The following is a 19,470-nucleotide window of genomic DNA, read 5'->3' on the forward strand; positions in this document are numbered from 1 at the left end:
CTGACTTTGCCTTTCCTCTCTTTCTGCTCCACTTCCTCATTGTTTAGCCACATTTCAGATCCCGCAGTCCAGAGTCTTCCATTCATGCTCGCTGTGTTTAGACTTAGAAAAAGAGGGAAGAGGGACGAATGCCACACACAGACACACACTGGACACCTATTTTTGGATGGAGATGCAGTGATAGCTCCAATCTGGGTGCACACAAGCAAATGATTGTGGTGTTCATTTGTCCATCTTAAGAGAAATGTGTAGGAAAACAAGGGCTGCGCCATTTCTGCCTCACAAGGTTTCAATCTGACTCTAAAGGAAACCAAAAGCCTTGTGGGCGCTTTCAATATAAGCCTGTTAAAATAAATTCATTTTACATGTGCCACAGTGTCAAACTGCATCCCATTTTCTACTGTAATCACAGCTGTGGTTTAAGTGATTTATAAAGCTGATGAATCGTGTATTAATTTAGTAAATTCTTCTAATTACTTCCAATTTCTTTGCATCAAAAATGCACAATGTGGAGGGATAGAATTGTTCTTGCATCCTCAATTTAAACATCTGACCTAGGAATTTAGTGTATTTGACACATTTTCAACACATCATCATGTTTTCAGGGATTTACCTGACCTGTGCTAAAACTCATCAAGATATGTTTGTCTCTTCTTCAATAATTCAAGTCTCAAAGCACCCTGTTCCTCTAACATCCGATCTCTGCACTGAGTGTTGCACTGATCTGCAGATATTTTCTGAACATAAAATGAGCAGAGATGAAGGATTTAGGCCATTGTTTCTTCTGATGTCTGATGCAGGTTCTTACTCAGGGCAGACTTGATGAGTGAGTGCAGTAGGATTCAGTCAAGGCAAAGAACACACACCACAATTATCATGACTATCCGACTCCTACCTCACCAATCTGCCAAATGTAATCAATTTACAGCCGTTCTCTTCTCTGCTTATGCAATACCAACAATGCAACGCACATTTTCACTATTTCCCTTGTAATCCGGTGTAAGGTTTATCAGCTTAACACCCCATCATATGACCGCTTCATCTGCTGTTACATAACCGCTGACACACAGCCAGGAGCCAGTGTGACACATCTGCCACAAGATGGCAGCCTCCGTCACATGCTGAGGCGAATAAATAAATAACTAAATAAGACATGAAGGAGCATGGGCCATGTTTTGCAATGAGGGGAAGCAGAAAAATCCCCGGATCGAACCGTAAACAAGGAGCATGAGCTGAGAGTGAGAGGCGGACGGATGAGAGTGAGGGCTGCGTGGATCCAGCTGCGGGCGGAGGAGGACAAGCACCGCGTTTCAGGGCGATCGGGTCCAGACGAGCGGCTGAGAGACACCATCCAGCGGTGAGTGCATCCTTCCAGCCCGAGCCCCGGGCTGCGTGCTCCGGGTGGCTGTGTGACATTAACTTAGATGCAGTGTGGTTCACAGAGGTTTGGGTATTTGTCTGCCTCTCCAGAAGGAACTAGATTTCATGTGGATGTCGCAGGAAAATAAGATGTACGAACGTTACAGGAATATTATTGTGGTAAAAGCAGAGAAATACGCAATTAACTCGACAGCCTGCTTCAGACGCGCCACGGCTGCTGTGCTGTTTGTTTGTTTGTTTTAGACCATTAATCAATATCAATGATTTTTTAAAAAAGGACAGGAAAATGGATTTAGGCAGAAAATATTAGGTTTAATTTAGCGCGAGGTTTCGTGGTGCGTACCCGTCAGCGGCACGCGCCCCCGATGCACATGTTCACGTTGCTTAGCGCGCACACGTGCACACTCACGCACACACGCGCCACCCACTCGTGCGACATTTTTTTGGGAAATGAATGGAAGCCAGTGGACAGTGAGCTCAGTGTGTGTGACAGCGACTGGAGTTCAGTGTTTAATAAAGAAAGAAAACATGATGGATGAGCAGGTTTAAAAGGGAGAGTCGACAGATCAAAAATAAAAATAAAATAAAATAAAATAAGTAATACAGAGCCAGAGGAGGGGGTTAGTATTCTGAGAAAAAAACTCTGATTACAGTCGTAACTTTACAAATAAAACAAAACAAAACAAAATCAGGACAAAACAAAAAACCTTGGATATTCTCCTGTAAATCACAAATGTACAGAAAATGTTGTAAAAATGTTTTTTTTAAAGGAACCACATCAATTCGCTTTGCAAGGCTGCATCAACCTGATACATCACAGACACCCTGTGTTCTGCCTCATCAGCTTGTACAGGAACTACAAAACAATGGACAGATGCAAGGATATCACTGGGTCCATCTACCGGCAAATTCCTCAAGGTCCGGATGCTCATGATAATATGGTGATTCTGGGCATGAAACACAGCGAGCAGCAGCATCCGTGGTGTGATGAGGTTCATCCAACCACGCAAAGGGAGCCGTGTGCTTCCTTTTTTACCCACAGTGGCCCTAATATGCTGTCATACAAGTCTCACGTCTGTACGGTAAATACGAGGCTCAGGCTAGCTGTTTCCCTGTGTTTCCAGTCTTTATGCTAAGCTAAGCTAACCGTTTCCTGGCTCAGACATATCAGTGAGTCTCTTCTCACCTAACTCTTAGCAAGAAAACAAATGAGCATATGTCCTAAAATGCCCAGCTAGCCCATCACAGCATGTCTCTCTAATTGCCTTCCATAAAGGAACTGAGACCACTGGCTACTCGAGAATCAGAAAAAAGAATCCACCGTGACGAGAATCAGGAAATGAGCTATGGACAAAATTGCGAAATGAACTTTTAAGGAGATAAAAACTTAGTTGAAAAGAGTCCCTCGCTATGTTTATTCCTACCCTTGCCAGGACAGTCCATCAAAGACGAGGGAAAGGTGTGATGTGACGCCTGTGGTGCGCTAACAGAAAGTGCCTGCAGGCCAAAACAGCCTCTCCATTGAACCCAAATTTTTAGTCAGGAAGCCACAGTCACATTTGTTGTGTAAATTGACACAGAGGAAAGAAGAGTGCAAAAAGGCCTTTATTGTTACCGGATGAGTCGAGTTAGCATCAATAACTAACCATGCTGGAGGAGCGTTTGGAGCAATTCACAGGAAAAACCTCACAAACCGAGAGCTGTCATTATGCGTTTGAATAAAACGTACGCACATATTCACCTTTAGCCTTCCCTGCATCGTTCTTAATTTCACGCTACACATCCTGCGAGTCAGCCTCTGCTCCCAGCGTTTGTTCTTCGTGTCACATTCCATGTTGCAGAATTCACAGCGTTCATGTGACTGCTAACATGCTGTGAGAACACGTGGTATCGCACGGCTTTCATGCCCGCGGACCGCTCAGGCTGAAAATGTAGGTTTCGTGAGGTGGAAATACGTTTATCTACAGCATGTCAGCCAATGCCTATTCTGCTTCTACCAACGGAGAGGGAGCCATGGCTCTTGCAGGCTTATAGTGGAGCTCGTGTATAAAATTGCATCAGTGCTGCGTACATTTGTGATGCGGCTCTCACTGGGGAGGCTTAGACAGATGGATGCAGGTGTTCAGCGTGAAAACAGTGATCTGTCTCTGAAGCCATGGCGCAAGGGAAACGCCTTGACAATGCTGTGTTTGGTTTCTCTCCATGATGATCAACAGCTACAGGTACACCCTTGTGAACTTGCTGTGATATGATCTTAGCCAAGAAAATAAATATTTACCCTGTCAGGCATTGTTCATCTGGATAAAACCATCAGCTAAAGGCAAATGTAGACTTTCACCATCATACACTACCCTGCATCATGCAATAATGATATATGTTGAGGTGTCTTGCACGTTGTAGATGGAGAGTCCAGTGGTACACATACATCAGACTATTAGCCCAGTGTGACACAGGTTAGGTTAGTTCACAGTAACTTTCTGTACCCTGTAGGGCTGGAAGGAATGAACTGTTAATCTGTCAAATGTAATTTAATGGTTAACCGTTCAGTCAATATAAGGTCTACAAAACTAAAGACGTTCCCATCATCCTCAGCTGCACTTTGTTTCCTGGTAATTAGCAAAGATTAGCATGTTGACACACTAAACAAAAAGTATACACTGAAGGTGATGGAACGCCAGCATGTTAAAATTACCGTTGTGTTCATGTTAGCATGCTGACATTTGCCTTTAGCTTTAATCACTGTTTGCACAGCCTCACGGAGCTGTTAGCATAGCTGTAGACTCTGTCGCAAAGCACATTTCTATTTCTTCACAGCCCATGTAACACTACAATATTTTGTAAGAGATAGGCAGGAATGTTGACCCTCACTTGTAAACCTCCCTGCATGGTAGAACAAGCGCAAGAATGGCTTATTGTAACAGTGTGCTGTCTGTCTGCACTGTAACACGCTCATTGCTCATTATTCTACTCCACAGACTACTATGATGTGATTCAGAATGGAGCACTCTGCCATGCCTCAGTGGGCAGTCGTGCTTTAGACACAAAGACGACACTTTCAGTCGGTGACATAACTGCCATTTCACCAGCAATGCATTCAACTCTCTTTTCTTTCACGGTTTATGTGTCCTCTCCTTCCCAGAACAAATCGCATGCATGAGACATGTTACGTGCTGCTTTTAAAATCTTCCTTTTTTTTGACAGTGTCCTGGGGACAAGCAAAGGAGGCTGCACTGAATTCTGAGTGTAAGATAGAAAGAAGAAAAATCTCAATAAACCACATAAAGGACTGCGGAAAGGCCTGTAAATGAGAACATCATCGCCTACAGCCCAGCCTTCGTAGACTATGGTGGACATTTCAAATCTCCCTGACCACCCAGGAGAGGCAGCTGAGGATTAAATCACGTGCTCCATCAAGAGTGATCACAAACCAGATCTGCAGACCTCATTCTCCATTCCTTGAGACACCCTTGAATCCTTTCTGGGAGCTTAGTGCAACGCAAACTTCCCCCAGTAATTTGCTTATCTCAGTCAAAGGAAGTGCTCTGATAAAAGTCAGGAAGAACTAATGCTTTTCCATTGAGGGCTGGAATAAAAGAGACCTGGCCACGGCCCACTGGAGGGTCCCAGAGGAGCTTTTTGGGGAACATCGACTTGGAGGAGTAGATTGCTGCGGTGACGAAAGTGATGGGGAACAAGAACACCACCCTGCTGAAAGGTCCCGACACTAGGACGACGCATAAAGAGGAAGGGGTGTGCATCGACAGTGCCACAGGTTCCATGCTTTTCTCCATCTTACTTTGATCTAATATATGCATGCTTTGTGCTTTTTATGTTTGTGTGCCTCAGGGAGTGCTGCTTTTTCTGCAGCATCAGCTAATGTGGATTGTAATGACACAATAACATACACTACTCGCTACATCTTATTCATTAAAATACCTCTGAAAGATAGTTTATCATGTTTAAATGACCCTGTTTATGTATTCCATAGCACAGCAGAGAGACACTGCAACACACATTATTCTGCAGAAGACTGCCGATTGAAAGCTTTTCAGCACAAGCTTTCCCACAAACTGCTGTAGTGCACCGGAAAAAACAGAGATTAAGATGATCAGGATGATACTAAGCTGTAAGGAAGCCACGGCCAATACTCTTGGATATCTGCAATGTACTATACAGCTGGAGCCGCGTTACGTAAGGGTTGCACCATACAGTTACAGCTAATAGTGACTAATTGTCACAGTCGTGGCTGCAGGCGAGGGGCTGACAGGCCGTCACTGATGGCAACCTGCTGAGGTAATAGCCTGTTTGTCAGCTAGCTTTAGCATCTGCCACGTCTTCTGGGGCTGCCATGACAAACACACACACACACACACACACACACACACACACGTAAGGCCACTGGTTGTCAGTGTCTTTATATCAGCCCTGTTCACTGGTTACCAGTAACTGATTTTAAGATTTCGCTGATAAACTTTAAAGCAGTTCATGGTTTAGCTCCCAGTTATATTGCTGAACTGCTGCTCCCCCTATGAGCCAGATCTTCAGATCTGCTGGCTGTTCCTAAGTCCCGGCTCAGGACTACAGGTGATCAGGCTTTGGCAGTCAGAGCCCCTCAGCTCTGGAACTCCCTCCCTGAAGATCTGAGGCTGCAGAATCAGTATTATTATCATCTTATATTATTGTTGGGTGTTGTGTTTGTCTGATTTTCTGTCCCTCATTGCCTCCTGAAATGTTTTAATCCTGGCTCAGCCATGGAAAGCACTTTTTGTTTAAAAAAATGTAGTATAAATAAAGTTTATTATTAATATTACTATTACTAGGAAGTGAAAATACTCATTTCCCTAAAAGCCAAACTACCTCTTCAAAGCTAAGGCAGAGAGATGTAGCTGGTTTTCATAAAACAGCAACATTACCATAATGATGCTGAAACATCTCAAATATTAGGTCTATTTCATTCTAGTGTTTGTTTGTGTTGTGTGTTTCTAGGAAGTGTCTCCGGAGATGGCCTGGCGGGCCCTAGCCCAGAGCTGTTGGCCTCCCTGCAGTCCCTCAGAGAAAACAGTGACTACACACTGCTGCCACACTCCCTGCACCAGGTATGTGTGTGTGTGTGTGTGTGTGTGCGTGAATGTTTTCGAGAAAGCGGGAAGATTTTTTTCTCCCAAATCCAGAGGGAATATGTTTAGTCAGACAGAGTGACTTGATGTGTGGGTGTGTTTGCATCTCCACAGAGGTGTGATATGTATAGCTTGGCTCAGTCTCTGCGTTTAAACAAAAAAGGATAACGGAAATGTTTTCATGTTGTGGGTGCAAAACATTGCGGACCACAATTTCTTAACAAGATTAATTTGAATCAGCAACTCCAGCAGTTTGAGAAGCTTATAGTTTACTTTGCTGCTCTGCCAGCTGCAGTAATCACGGAACAAAGGCGAAATAGTTTTGCCACAAATACTAAGAAAGGCGAGGACAGGCAAATTTTCGTTTGATCACTCTTACAGTAACAAATCATATAACTGCTTTTGTCAGATTTATCTTTTTTTTAACAAATACACTCCACTTGCAAGGAATTTGGGGTGAGTGATGCTATAATGTTCAGCATGTGGGCCCACTTTGAGCAGAAACATGGTCGGTGTCTTTCATCCTCAGTTAGACATGACAGTCCATATTTGGTCATATCTGCTAGCCTCTGCTATTCTGGTGTACCAAATATTTCATGGCCTGAATTCATTTGTTAAATCCTAAACATACCCCAGAGAACAAGGCAGGATCCTGAAGACAAAAGAACTAATCAAAGCAGCAGAAGAGTGTTAAAAATACTCGTTTCTAGCCTCTCGTGTTAGTTTGCTTGTGTGCCTCTGATGGGAGGTTTATGATTAATGCAGGATAGAGCTACAGGTGCAAACATCATCAATTAAGTAAGGGAATGCTAGAGGGTCACTGAATTACCAGGGAAATGATATCTGTGTAAGAAGCAGGTTTCTGATAACATGGGTGGATTACTGAACCGGCCAGCAGGGCACCAATGCGGGGGGTCAGGGGGCCCCTAAGCCAGAGCTTCAGTTTGAAGTGACAGCTACTTAGATTTCCCTTTGGAAAGTCGGAGGGCTCAGTAAAAAGCAGGGGTGTCCTGTTAATGTTTTCCTTTCTCTCGACCACAATCTTGTAATATTGGATATTTTCTGATTAAATGATGCACTGATCCAATCTGATCCATCTCATCCAATATTAATTTTCATTATACTGAGGCTACAGGAAGTCTACATTTCAATTAATAAAGCCATTTCAATATGTCTGACAGCAGAATAATTAAATAATAATTAAAGGCTTCCTTTGATGCAGGTTCCTTTGATGGTAATATTGTGTATAGTGTGCAAGAGTACAATAATTTAGACTTATAATTAATATGACAAATGTTAAAAAAGAAGTGCAACAGGGGGCCCTTTACATGTCTGTGGTCAAGTCAAGGGCCCTCATCACCTCATCTCTCCATGGCCACTATGTGAACTAAGTGAAATGTGTAGTCCATTGTTTTCAGTCTGTGCATCTGTTTATTTGTCTCCTGTCAAGCAGACACTGACAAACAATACAGGCCACTGACAAGATACAGGTGTACAGCACAAAGTTAGGGTCAGAGGTTAGAGAAACTAATGAGAGCTGATCAGCTGATTAGTCAAATGACAGAAAATCAACAATTGTTTCAGTTATTTTTTCAGCCAAAACATTTGCTGGCTCTTGATGTGTACGGTTTTTAATGTCTTGGGACTTTGTACCAATCAAACAAGTAATCCAGATAAGTCACATTCCTCTGTGGGAAATCACAAAGGGCATTTTTCACAGTTTGTGTTTATGTTAGAGCCCTAATTGTTTTGGCTAGAAAATCTAGAAAACATATTAATTGATGATAAAAACAGTCACTAGCTGCAGCCCTAAAACCACCTGGTATAATGGAAATACAGAAGAATATGTGAGGAGGTGAAACTTCACCATCTGTATTTACTAAGTCATACAGCCGCCTGGTTGGGGAGAAGAAGGTGAAACACTGATGGGAAAAAAGCCCACAGAGACACTTTAATCCGCACCATGAGTGCTTGCATGTGACTTCATATCTGACCGGGTGTCTGCATGGCTCGGCTTCTTGGTATGACGTGTCACATGATCTTCATCTTAGAAGGAATTTCTTTAATTTAAAACAAAAACATCGACATGTGGTTGAGCTGCCTAATTAGTGTTTGACAAATCACATTCAGCGCACAGCAGCGCACCTTAAGGTCGCCTTGTTTCGCTGATGCTGCATGGGTGAAAGTTTCACATGGAAATGCCGTCGCATGACTTGTTTCAGGGTGATTTTAAGTCAGAGTTACACATATAATGTACAGTTCTGTATGTTGCACAAGTACAAATGAACTTTTGTGTGCGCGCTGTCACTCAGTTATCTTTTTTTTTCAGATTGCAGAGGCTTACTCGCTCAAAGAGGACTGTATCCTTTTAAAGTGTACAGTGATCAGATTTTTTCAGTCTTTATGAATTGTGAAATTTGTCAGTCACTAGTATTTTTCAGTCATGACTGAGTGAGACAGGAAAATGAGATGCTATATCAACTCACAATAACTCACGATGGAGTCAGTTTTTCTGTCTCATTTGGTTGAAAATGGGGTTCACCTTTGGTCATCAAGCAAGACAGATTCAGGGCTTTACATATTCTCCTATTAGAGACCTGTGCCGTGTAGGGACAGAAGTATTATTCACTAACAATGACCACACCAATAAGATACAGATTTAGAATAGTTTAATACATATTATGGATGGAGGAGAGCCGCGATGATGGGAAGACAGGGAAGACTGGAGGGGGAATGTCATCAGATTTCCAGGTTTGTACCCCAAAAGAATCTTCAAGAGGAAAGCTGTACATGGGTGGTTCTGAGGTTCTGGGGCTCCAATGCAGAATGAATGTCCAGAGTACTGTTCAGGGTGTGTTCTGGATCTGGATAACATTTCGCAAAAGTGGTGGTGAAACCAGAAGTGTGTGGCGTTGAAAGCCTATGAAAGGAGACAGATAACCTGAGTGAAGAGTAGTGATGGAGTGATGGGCAAAGAGGTCTGAAGTCAGGGGCAAGTGTTTTGATGCAAGACCTGGTTCAGCCTGGGGGTGACCTTTGATTAAGATGCTGATGAGAGAGTGGGACAAAGCTGGACATGGAGCATGAAAAACCAATGACAGTAACAGAATGAATAACAATTACACATGAGGCTAGGGACTGTATTGACTGCAGTGTCATAAAACTGACCCAGCTGTTGTAAAAACTCTAAAAATACCTGCTGTGGTTCATTGTAGTTAAGCAGACATGTTTGGATTGAAAGTCTCAGTTGGTGTCTTTAATGAGCGATGCTACCAGACCAGTGGGCCATCCAGTTCCTACAGCTGGAGAAGCTCTACCACGAACGTCTGCTGTCCAACCTCGGCGCCCTGCAGGAGAACTGGGGTATGCATGCACCGGTTTCTTCCTTCTACGCAATATTTTCAGTCATCAAAAACCTAAATGCAATTCTGTGCAGTACTGACAGAAATGGTGGGAATGTGGATTTATTTTGCGTGCACTCGTCCTGCACATGTGTTCCCAGAGAGCCAGTGGAGAGAGAAGAAAGTCGCTGAGAGCACTTTGCCCGCCGCGGCCGATGGCATCGATCAGAAACATATCGAGACCCTGAGCCAGATCTGTAGGACGCACCTCAGGCATGCCATAACACGTCAACACACTTCCCACACTTCACCAGTAAACATTTAGTAAAGTTTCCCTCACCTCAGCACGTACACACTGCGGAAACTTCCACCATGAACAGCTCAGCTTCTCAGCCAGATTCCTCCCATGCCCGTTCCTCCCATTACCTGCATCACTGTCAGACAGAAACCTTTTAGTGCCCATTTAGCTCTGCTGTAATTGACCCCTATCTTCATCTCCCATGTGGATACACCGAGGAGTCATATAATGCATGATGATACGCCGAAGATACAGACACACATGGGGCTCATTTGGAAAATCAATGTTCATGACAGGGCAGAAAATATTTCCTGCTGGGTAGTGATTTCCACCAGACCCAGACAAATACCCCAGGTCTGCATGCCAGACGCTGTTGTGTTCCACCTGTCCTGTGACTGACTTGGTATGTTACTGGAGCCCAGAGTTATTCAGTGCAGGCAAATTAGATTTTTGAGAGCAGATGCCAACTACTGCCGGAAAGGCCTGAAGAATGTTCTTAATTTGCAAAAACAGAACAGAAATCAACACTAGTTTGATTGATATTCCCTTGAGTGCACACACACAAACATGATTAAGGAAAGTGAATCAAAAGGTAGATAGAGCATGTTTTTGTATATGAACCACTCACACATTAACCATGTCTGGCATTTCTCCGCCTCTATTTACTTCTCTCTGTTCTCTTTCTCCTGCTGTCTGCCTGCTCTTCCTCCACCTTCTCTTTCCTTCGTCTCTATCTGTGTTCCTCTTCTTGGCATCACTTAGACCATCCAACAGTGTGGAACAGGTAAGACACGTGAAACTTCCCTTTCTATACTGATCCACGCTCCGTTTCATATGATAATAATTCCTCCTCCATGATACATTGTCATCAGCTATGTTTGATTCAACAGAAAACGCTGAATACAACACTGACAGACCTTCAGGGCTTGAACAAGACACTGCAGTCCTGTCATCATAAAGGTAAACACTGTAACCATCTCCAGCCACTGAATGCCAATATGCTCATAATGCCAATGCTAACATACTGATGTTAAACAGGTACAATATGTTCACCGTCTTAGTACACTGATGTTTATGGGCTTATAGACACAATTAACCTTATTTACATTGCACTCTTAACAACAGAACCATCTGTAAGACGCATTGCAAACACACTAAACAGGCAGTGTTGTCAAAGTTACAGGCCTGTCATACCAGGAAAATGCACTCTTTCATTGACTCACAGATATAATAAACTCAGGCACGTTTTTCCACAAGACCTCCATTAACCCTGGCAGACTTAGTGCCATGACCTTCTAATCCGCTCTGACACATTAAGATACTCAGGGCCTCTTTATCAATACACCATAAGTTCACATAGTACGTAGTAAGGCCTGAGTAATAATTTGGAATCAATAACCAAAGTCCCGTGTCTCTCTCACATTCTAGTCAATAATCCTGAAACAACACACCAGGAGGAAGAACAAGACCAAAGCATGAAGAGCTCAGAGTCAGATCCTCCCTTCGCACAGACAGACCATCCGGAGGGAGGTGAGGAGGAGGAAGGAGGAGAGGAAGAGATGTATGAGGAAGGACAGGAAGTAGACGAGGAGGAGGAGCCGTGTGAGGAGACCCCAGAGGAGGAGGAGGTGAAGGTGGAGTGGCCGACAGGAGTCCCCCAGGCTTCAGACAAGGACCTGGCCAAGCTGTCCCACACAGAGGGGGTAGGAATACACTGTGTGACTGCTGGTCCGCTGTTTGTTTGTCTGCTGTCATACTTCAGACTTATTACAAGAGGAGGTGATGTGACAACAAAGAAGCATTTTGGTGAAACAGATTGTCAGGCAGCGTGATTTAGGTATAAGATGAATGCATAAAAGTGAGCTATTGTGATGAATAGAGGGGTATAAATATTTCTTCTTTCCATGTATCTCTCTCTTTATCTTTGTCTGCTTTCCTTCCTGCCTTCTGTCCTTTCTCCTCACCATTCATGTATCATCTCCTGCATGCATCTATCCTTCCTTCCTTCCTCTCTGTGCTCTCTGCTGGTTGTACTATCTGTTAGACTTTAAGAAAGACTCTATTTGCCTAAGTCCTGCTCTCTGGCCCACAGTTCTTTGTCTTTGCCGGGACACTCCCAAATGAGTGATCTCTGCAGTCCCTTGGTGAGATCATCGGCAGCTTCTCTATGTTGAAAAACCTCCGCCCATCTTCGCTGGTGCGGCCTGACACTTGGGATGTTTTCGCTGCCAAAGGGGCTAGATTACTGAGTTGGGGCCTGAGCCAACATCATGTCCTGGCTCAAACACCGAGCAGTAAGGGCCTGGTTCTTCCTAGAGGTGGATGTGAAATCAGAGCTTGTCCAAACAGGCAGCACAGACTGAAGGCCTCGTTGATGGGGTCAGGATTGTGGCTGTTATGTAACCCAGTGGAAGTTTAACTGGGTGTGGTATGGGTGGGACTCCTTTGAGTCACATTTCATGAGGTTTTTGGAGGTTTTTTTTTTCCTAACCAAACAAATGACATTTTTCTCATTTTTCTTTTTCAGTCACTTTTTACACAATTGTCTATAAACAACAAATTCAGAAAATTAATAGCAGCAATGCCCAGTGCTGGAATATCTGAATACCAGGTGGCCAGATTAGCTAGAAAAAAGCACTATAAACAAACCTCTGTTCAATTTAAATGGGTGACCTTTAATGTTGGCAAAATTTGGTACAAGTTGCTGAACTGTAGTGATATTTAGTCAAAATATCTGCAAAATATCCCCATACGTGTGGTCAAGGCCTTGTTCCACAGAGCCCTGAAGCCCTGCTGCCGCCACTGCGCAGGGTGTGCTTGTTTATTCAGAGTTTATTAATATTGAACGTGATGCATGTCCAGCATATTCATACTGCCTGTCCTTGGGTCCTTAGCAATATACCCGCCAAGTGTGAAGTAGATTGGATGTTCATCTAGGTTGAACTTTGGGCGCAGACGGCGCGCCGGGCTGCATGTGCTGCTTGACTTGATGCAGTAAAAAAAAAACACAACACAAGCCACTGGAAATAATGGCTGTCAGAGCACAGCGGTGCCATTGTTGTGTTGTGTCTGAAAGGGCACAAGACTGAATTTCATGTTTCTAAGTGCTTTAAAAGGCAACTGGACTTGCTTGCCTTTTAAAGCACTAAGAAGTACCATGAGCTGGATGAACGAGAATCTTCACAGACGTGAATTTCATCCACAAATTTCCAAACGTATTCATATTTTTTCTATTTATTAAATTGCCTCTGTACAAACTTGATGGAATGTGATGACCACTGCAATATTCAGCACGCTGCCGACCCACTGACCTCAGTGAATAACTGGACTGTAAGTGATGGCAGCAGATGAGGCCGGCAGCTTGAGAAATGACTCCGCTTCAGCGCTCAGCATATGACCACGCAGTGTGTTGTTGCTTCTGTTCTGTGGTTTGTTTGTCATTATGATCAGGTCGAAAGGTTTTCATTAGGGTGGTGGTGTTTTAAGGTCTGATAGGAATTACTCTTCTTACTCACTGTACAGTGTAACTGCAGTTTAAACATCCTTAATGCAATGCATACGATGTAAGAAATGTAACTGTAACTTTGGTCTCTCTGCACATTGAGCTTGACTAATCATGATTTCCAATTGAAACACATTCTTGTGCGTCTGGGTTGTTGCACCTTTTCTCCTGCAGCTCTGTGTTTACTTGTCTCAGCCAAGCTTCTGTGGCTCAGCTCCAGTTCCTCTTAAATGCTGCTGGTTGTCTGTTGATTAATACGTAACATTCAGTAGTTTCACATTAGTCTGCAGATGGAGCCTGTTCACTCTCTGCCATGAATTATGTATTTCTTTCTTTTACTGTCCTTATTTAAAACGAGGTGTTCAGCTGAGCTATTAGTTGTGACATGTGACAAAGACAACTTACTATTGTATATGCTTGTTCTTCATTGACTTACAGTAAAATTATGGTTTATTAGAACTTGGATATCCCTGAAAATAGGTCCAACTGGGCAACTCAACAGATTTTAAAGAAACTCCCATTTTAGTCAGATTTATTTGAAGACGTCTGTTGTAAACATTCATGACATCTTACAGATCAGGACAGATTTTCCCTCAATGTACTTAACATAGACCATGCAGACCTACTGTAAGACACTGGGCTGATTTAAGTACCAGTTCTGGGCAAAGTGACCCCTAAAACTTGGTCCTTTAAACAAGAGAACATTAGTGATCACTTCTCTTGTGTCTGTGTCTCTTTCAGAGCTCCTCACCTGATGGCCTGGTCTCCATTCTGAAGAGAAGGAGAGCATCTCTGGACGGATTGCCTCCCCCCAGCAACATTACTAAGCAGACCTCCAAACGTAAAGTTCGCTTCAGTGAGCCAGAGGACGGCATCGAGCAAGGTACGCTTCACCTCATCTATGACACGAACATTTCTATCAATACATGCATAGAGACAAACTGTCAAAATACTTAGACTCCTTAAAGAAGTGTATCACATTTGTCCCAATTCTTCCCTGTAGATGAGGTGGGTGGAGACTCCTGCCTGATCCTGCTGCTGCTGTGTCTGGTTACCGTTGTGATCAGCATAGGCGGGACTGCCCTCTACTGCACCCTGGTGGACACTTACTCCAACATTTGCACCGACTTCACTCACAACGTCGACTTCTACATCACGAACGTACGGAGGTTCTTTGAAGGGCTCAGACACTGGCTGCCCCTCCGGACTTAGACTCCGTCATCTGCAGTCCAGATGTTTGTACTGTAACGGACAACACGGAGTACAGCAGAGACAGAGGACGAGACACAGTTCCTGACTCGAGTCTGCAGTTTGGAGTCAGCGTGACAGGCATTAATCTGATGCTGCCTTCCAGACTTTGACTTCTTCCGCACTGACTCGAGCTTCAGTCCTTCGACTCACTTGTGAATTTGAGCTTTCAGTCCAAGATTCAGGCCGAACTGCTGGAAGCTCAAAGCAACACCAAACAGTAAAAACTGTCATCATCCTCAAGCGTGCATGTTGCAAGAGTTTACAGCTCTTGTTTACTACTGTTTGTATGGATGCTGCGTCTTAAGCTGATCCTTACAGATCCCACATTATAAGGCGCTCAACTCTCAACAATATTTATATTTTAACAGAAATAGTAGTTTATCTGCGTACTGGTGTTTCCCTCACATTTGTAGCGGTTGTAGCTGTGTGTGCATTTCTCCTTCTGGTGGTTTTATTTCGACTTATTCAGACAGAAGCTGTCGTCACAGCCATTAGGATTGTATGTGTGTGTTGTGTTTTTTTTTTTTTGGATGATTAATGGTTCAAATGAGAATTTGTTTCCTCTTTAAATTCATGTGACCATTATCTTTTCCTCTGTTGATCCACCTCTGTTGAATGAATATCCTGTAGGGCTGTACACTTATGTCAGAAATTTTATACAGCCCGACGACAAAGATTTATGTTATTTTGAAAACCCCTGATTTCGGATACAGATGAGCCTTTCCAGCCTTTATTACAAGATCCTTGTGTTTACCTCAGTACAAGCGGTTACTCTTAACATTCCTCTTACCATCTGAATATGACCGGAAGCATTGTACTGTATGTGATACTGGTAAATGTACAGTGTGGTCTATTAAAAACAAAGCACAGCATCATACAGCAGTCTGCATGAAGGATGTTGTTTGCATAAAAATACATCAAAAGTATCTTGTCACAAACTGCAAACATCCCCATCAAATGTATCAAAATAAAATACTAAATATTGGTCTTTCATTAAAATACAAATCATTTGTAATTTGAGAATACAAAATGCATTGTATATAATGTAATGATATTACCAAATTTTAGGCAATTAGTAGCCTCAATGGGGGTCTGACCATAACCCCGCACACTGAAAAACTGAGCTCTGCTAACTTCTCGCATCATCAATTCGAAGAGGCCATGAGGTCTTGATGTCTTGGTGGTGGGGGGCTGTGGGTTTAGGGGTGCATGCTGGGTCAGTCAATCCACCACTGTTGGAGTGAACAGCCACAGTTAGGCCGCAGTGATGCATTAGTTCTCTCAGAAAACAATAAGACTGTTTGGCAGATGCCTTTTTCCACTGCAGTAATAAGTACAGTGGAGGAAGTAAACTTATTTAACTTCATTACAAACTTTTATTTGAGGGGAAATATGCACCAAACACCAAAGTAGATTCTTTCCTCAAACTTGCTGGACCTGACAGGACATGCCACAGGATTCAAATTTAGCCAAAGACTGTGATTAGGCTAATTGCTGTCCAGTTGTTTTCTATAGTTTAAACGTGGGGATAAAAATGCATCTTATTTGATAATAAGGTGAAATATTAAATAATGCATTTTAACTGTTTCAAATAGACAAATACAAGCTCTTAAAGTATTTTGCTACAAATTCCATCTTAGCTTTTCCTGCCTGACAAAATACCTTAAATTTAAAAGGCTGCCCATCATACACAAGAGTGTATGAAAACATTAGTCGACCACCTTCTAACACAATACATTTCAGTGTCATCATCCTGGTTATCTATATGAAATGCATTTAACAGCTGTTGCACAAACTCAGGCACTTACCCTCTGTTTATACATTATGTGCTCAGTGTTTTCATGTTCACCCTTCAGTGTACGACCAAATAATCCTGATCTCCATCTGGATTTCTGATCATATCTAGGCTCTGCTTGCTGCAGAGAGCAAACAGCTACAGAAAAACGGGCAAAAATACAGGTGGTTTAAAAACAAAAAATGTAGATGGAGTGCATTATCACTGACAACTGGTTTTATGTCTTTCTTGAATGCATCTTGCTATAAATGTTCCATCTGGTATTCGGCACGATCCTGAGCCTTCTTTTATCTGTACTGGGATTTTAATGCCCGGTGTGCAGCGGCCGTGCTGTCTTTGTATCATTTTGACTGAAAGCAAAGCTGCTTCCTGTCTGGCACAAGTACACAAGTTCTTTCAACTGCCTTGTGTTGATGTTTTCACTGATTTCAACAGATTTTTCTCTCCTTCTGAACTCCCAATGTTTGAGAAGTGATGAATGTTACTTCTGTATTGTCACTGTGGATACTGCATTATGCAATCTGCCTTCATATGTTTCAGTGTCTATGTTTAGATGTGTCCACAAGGGAATACAAAATATACCAAGGAACGCTTGCCAGTTTGTTTTCTTTTTCAAGGCTTGTTCTAATTCAAGGGTAGGTAACCTCAGCCTCCGAGGGACTGTTTGATCCAGCCAGCGAGGCTGTTCATAACAGCATAAAGCAACTCCGAAACAGAAAAAAGTGCTCCAGACAGCTATTACTTTTTTCAGTGATAAAAGGAAATAGCATAAAATAGTAGCGCAGTGATGAAGGCCAACCTTGAGTGTCATTGCAGCTCAAAAACATGCTAAACTGGAAGAGATGCGAGGACAAACGCGCTTTGACGAACGACAACACGAAATCATGGAGCTTCAAAGCAGCGACGTGCTACTGAGAGCAGCTCTGCTCAAGACTGACTGACCCAAACCTGGAACATCATCATCATCATCATCATCATCCTCACTGCCGTATGACATCAGAAGCCTCACCAGAGAGATGCAGTTCCAGCCATTGCAGATGTTATTGTGATAAATGTGTTTAATCATTTAGCATGCTCCTCGAAGAATGTAATACAAAGTGGAATGGGCTCCAGTAGGAAAAAGGTTCCCCACCCCCATCCCAACGAACTATTGCTTAGTTTCTCACCTTTAAATGGAAGGTGTCCTAATGGAAAGTCATTAAAATTTGCTTTTAATTGTTAGTCCTTTCTGTTTTTATGTTGAAAGAGTCTTTCCTCGTGTGTTGATTTTACCTGTTTTCTTTTTTCCACCACTTTTCCAGGTCACCTGTGTTTTATCCGTTAATTAATCCCTTGTGTATTTGCTTGTTTTATTGTGTTTTTCCAGTGTCTCTGTGCTATTCCCCGAGTTCAAGCTTTGCTTCCAGTGAACTCTGGTTACCTTCTGGATTTCTCTTTGTTGTTTTGTTTGACTATTTTCATTTGGATTGTTCTTTGATAGTCTTGCTTTACCTGAACTCTCCAGCTGCCTTTGCTTATGTTGTCTTTCCCTGCCTGCTTCTGCACCACCTTCAGTGAGTTTATTAAAGTTGTCTTTTGTTAATTTCTTCTGTCCTGTGTGTCCTCTGTCTGCATTTGGGTCTGCTTTGAGCTGAGAATAAAACTGGCACTGCCAGTGTAATACTTAAATGTCACCACCAGATGTCAATGCACAGGGCGGAAACACCCACCGCTTTATCTGGTTATGTTCACCCTTTCTCTGCTGCAGTCATAATGCAAGGTGAATACCACAGATATAGTAACGTGAATACCTCATTGGCTGCTCCTGTATGTCACAGCTATGCATCTGTGTCTCTGCCTCAGTCAAGATCCTCTAGTAAACAAATACAGAGTGTACTGATCAGTTTTCTGCTCTCTTAAAGAGCAGATGCTTTCCTGCTTGCACTCCAAGCCTCTTTGCTGTGTCTGTGACTGGAAACCTGGAGTCAGGACAGAGACAACATGACAAAATGTGTTTAGACCCCCATCAAGCCTCTTCTGATGACCCCTAGCCCCTAGCTGAAGTAGGTGAGGAACCTGCAGGCCATTATTAGAGAAGAAACAGGCGGCGATGCAGCGGGCAGGTAAGACAGCTGCTGGACCTCCAGAAGGTGACCCTCCAGGGAAGCACCCTTTAAACAATTCATTTGAATCCAGATTTTATTCTGACTTGATTGACTGACTGACTGTAATGTGATTTATTTGATCTGATCTTTGACTTGATCCCTTTGTTTTAAGTGATATCTTCTGATCTGATCTGATTGTATTTGAATGACTTTGATCCGCTTTGATTTGATATGGGGTGTTTGGCTGTGCGTTGATATGAAACGTGTCCTTGCCGCTGTACTTGTGACTCTGCTCAGGGTGCCTCTCAGATGAGGAGTGATCTGGGGGGATAGCATGAACCGTCCGTGTGTTACGCCCTCACAGTGAAGCTCCTGTCTGGCAGAAGAAGCAAAGAATGGAGGCAGCATGTCAGGGAGGTTCACATGTCTGCCTGCGCCCACCTGAGACCACCAGTGGAGTCAACAGTAACAAGGACCGCAGGGCAGGGGTCCACATGGGGGGGAAAATGGGAGAGATTTAGTAATTACAGTTGTAGCAGCTTCACAGCCTCCTTGATGCAAGAGGAAAGAAAGTCTGGTGACAAATTGAGGTGAGTCAAGTTAATCCTCCACACTCATTTCAGCATCTCTGGTGCTTGGACTGTTAAAAAGTGCTGCTGAAGGAAGACGCAGGTATTGTATCTCCACATATTCTTCTTGATG

General features: G+C 43.1%; 1 protein-coding gene across 3 annotated transcripts; it reads left to right on the forward strand.

Annotated features, from left to right (window-relative positions):
* The first annotated feature begins 1,082 nt into the window (after positions 1–1,082).
* On the forward strand, positions 1,083–18,266 carry cnstb (consortin, connexin sorting protein b). Of its 3 annotated transcripts, none has more exons than XR_013078518.1 (11): positions 1,083–1,357; positions 4,582–5,152; positions 6,367–6,476; positions 8,827–8,857; positions 9,774–9,860; positions 10,000–10,115; positions 11,009–11,096; positions 11,565–11,839; positions 14,380–14,521; positions 14,642–16,164; positions 16,275–18,266. XR_013078518.1 is itself a non-coding variant. In XM_076756519.1 (11 exons), the coding sequence occupies exons 2-11, from the start codon at positions 5,065–5,067 to the stop codon at positions 14,848–14,850; spliced, it is 1,146 nt and encodes a 381-aa protein (XP_076612634.1). In that variant the 5' UTR covers positions 1,210–1,357; positions 4,582–5,064; the 3' UTR covers positions 14,851–18,266. The 3 variants fall into 3 exon arrangements, 2 of the variants coding, with proteins under 2 accessions (XP_076612633.1, XP_076612634.1); XM_076756519.1 differs by adding an exon at positions 10,899–10,920 and having other exon boundaries at positions 1,210–1,357; positions 10,000–10,111; positions 11,027–11,096; positions 14,642–18,266; XM_076756518.1 differs by having other exon boundaries at positions 14,642–18,266.
* Positions 18,267–19,470: the final 1,204 nt, after the last annotated feature.

The sequence above is a fragment of the Chaetodon auriga genome, chromosome 18 (assembly GCF_051107435.1).
Source record: "Chaetodon auriga isolate fChaAug3 chromosome 18, fChaAug3.hap1, whole genome shotgun sequence".
Classification (NCBI taxonomy): Eukaryota; Metazoa; Chordata; class Actinopteri; order Chaetodontiformes; family Chaetodontidae; genus Chaetodon; species Chaetodon auriga.

What these genes read in the sequence shown, in the direction of transcription:
- cnstb (XM_076756518.1), top strand. Translation starts at nt 5,065, where the DNA reads ATGGGGAACAAGAACACCACCCTGCTGAAAGGTCCCGACACTAGGACG. An exon ending in TTACTCGCTCAAAGAGGACT is followed by an intron (nt 8,858 to 9,773) that starts GTATCCTTTTAA and finishes CGATGCTACCAG; the next exon opens with ACCAGTGGGCCATCCAGTTC. An exon ending in AGAGGACGGCATCGAGCAAG is followed by an intron (nt 14,522 to 14,641) that starts GTACGCTTCACC and finishes TCTTCCCTGTAG; the next exon opens with ATGAGGTGGGTGGAGACTCC.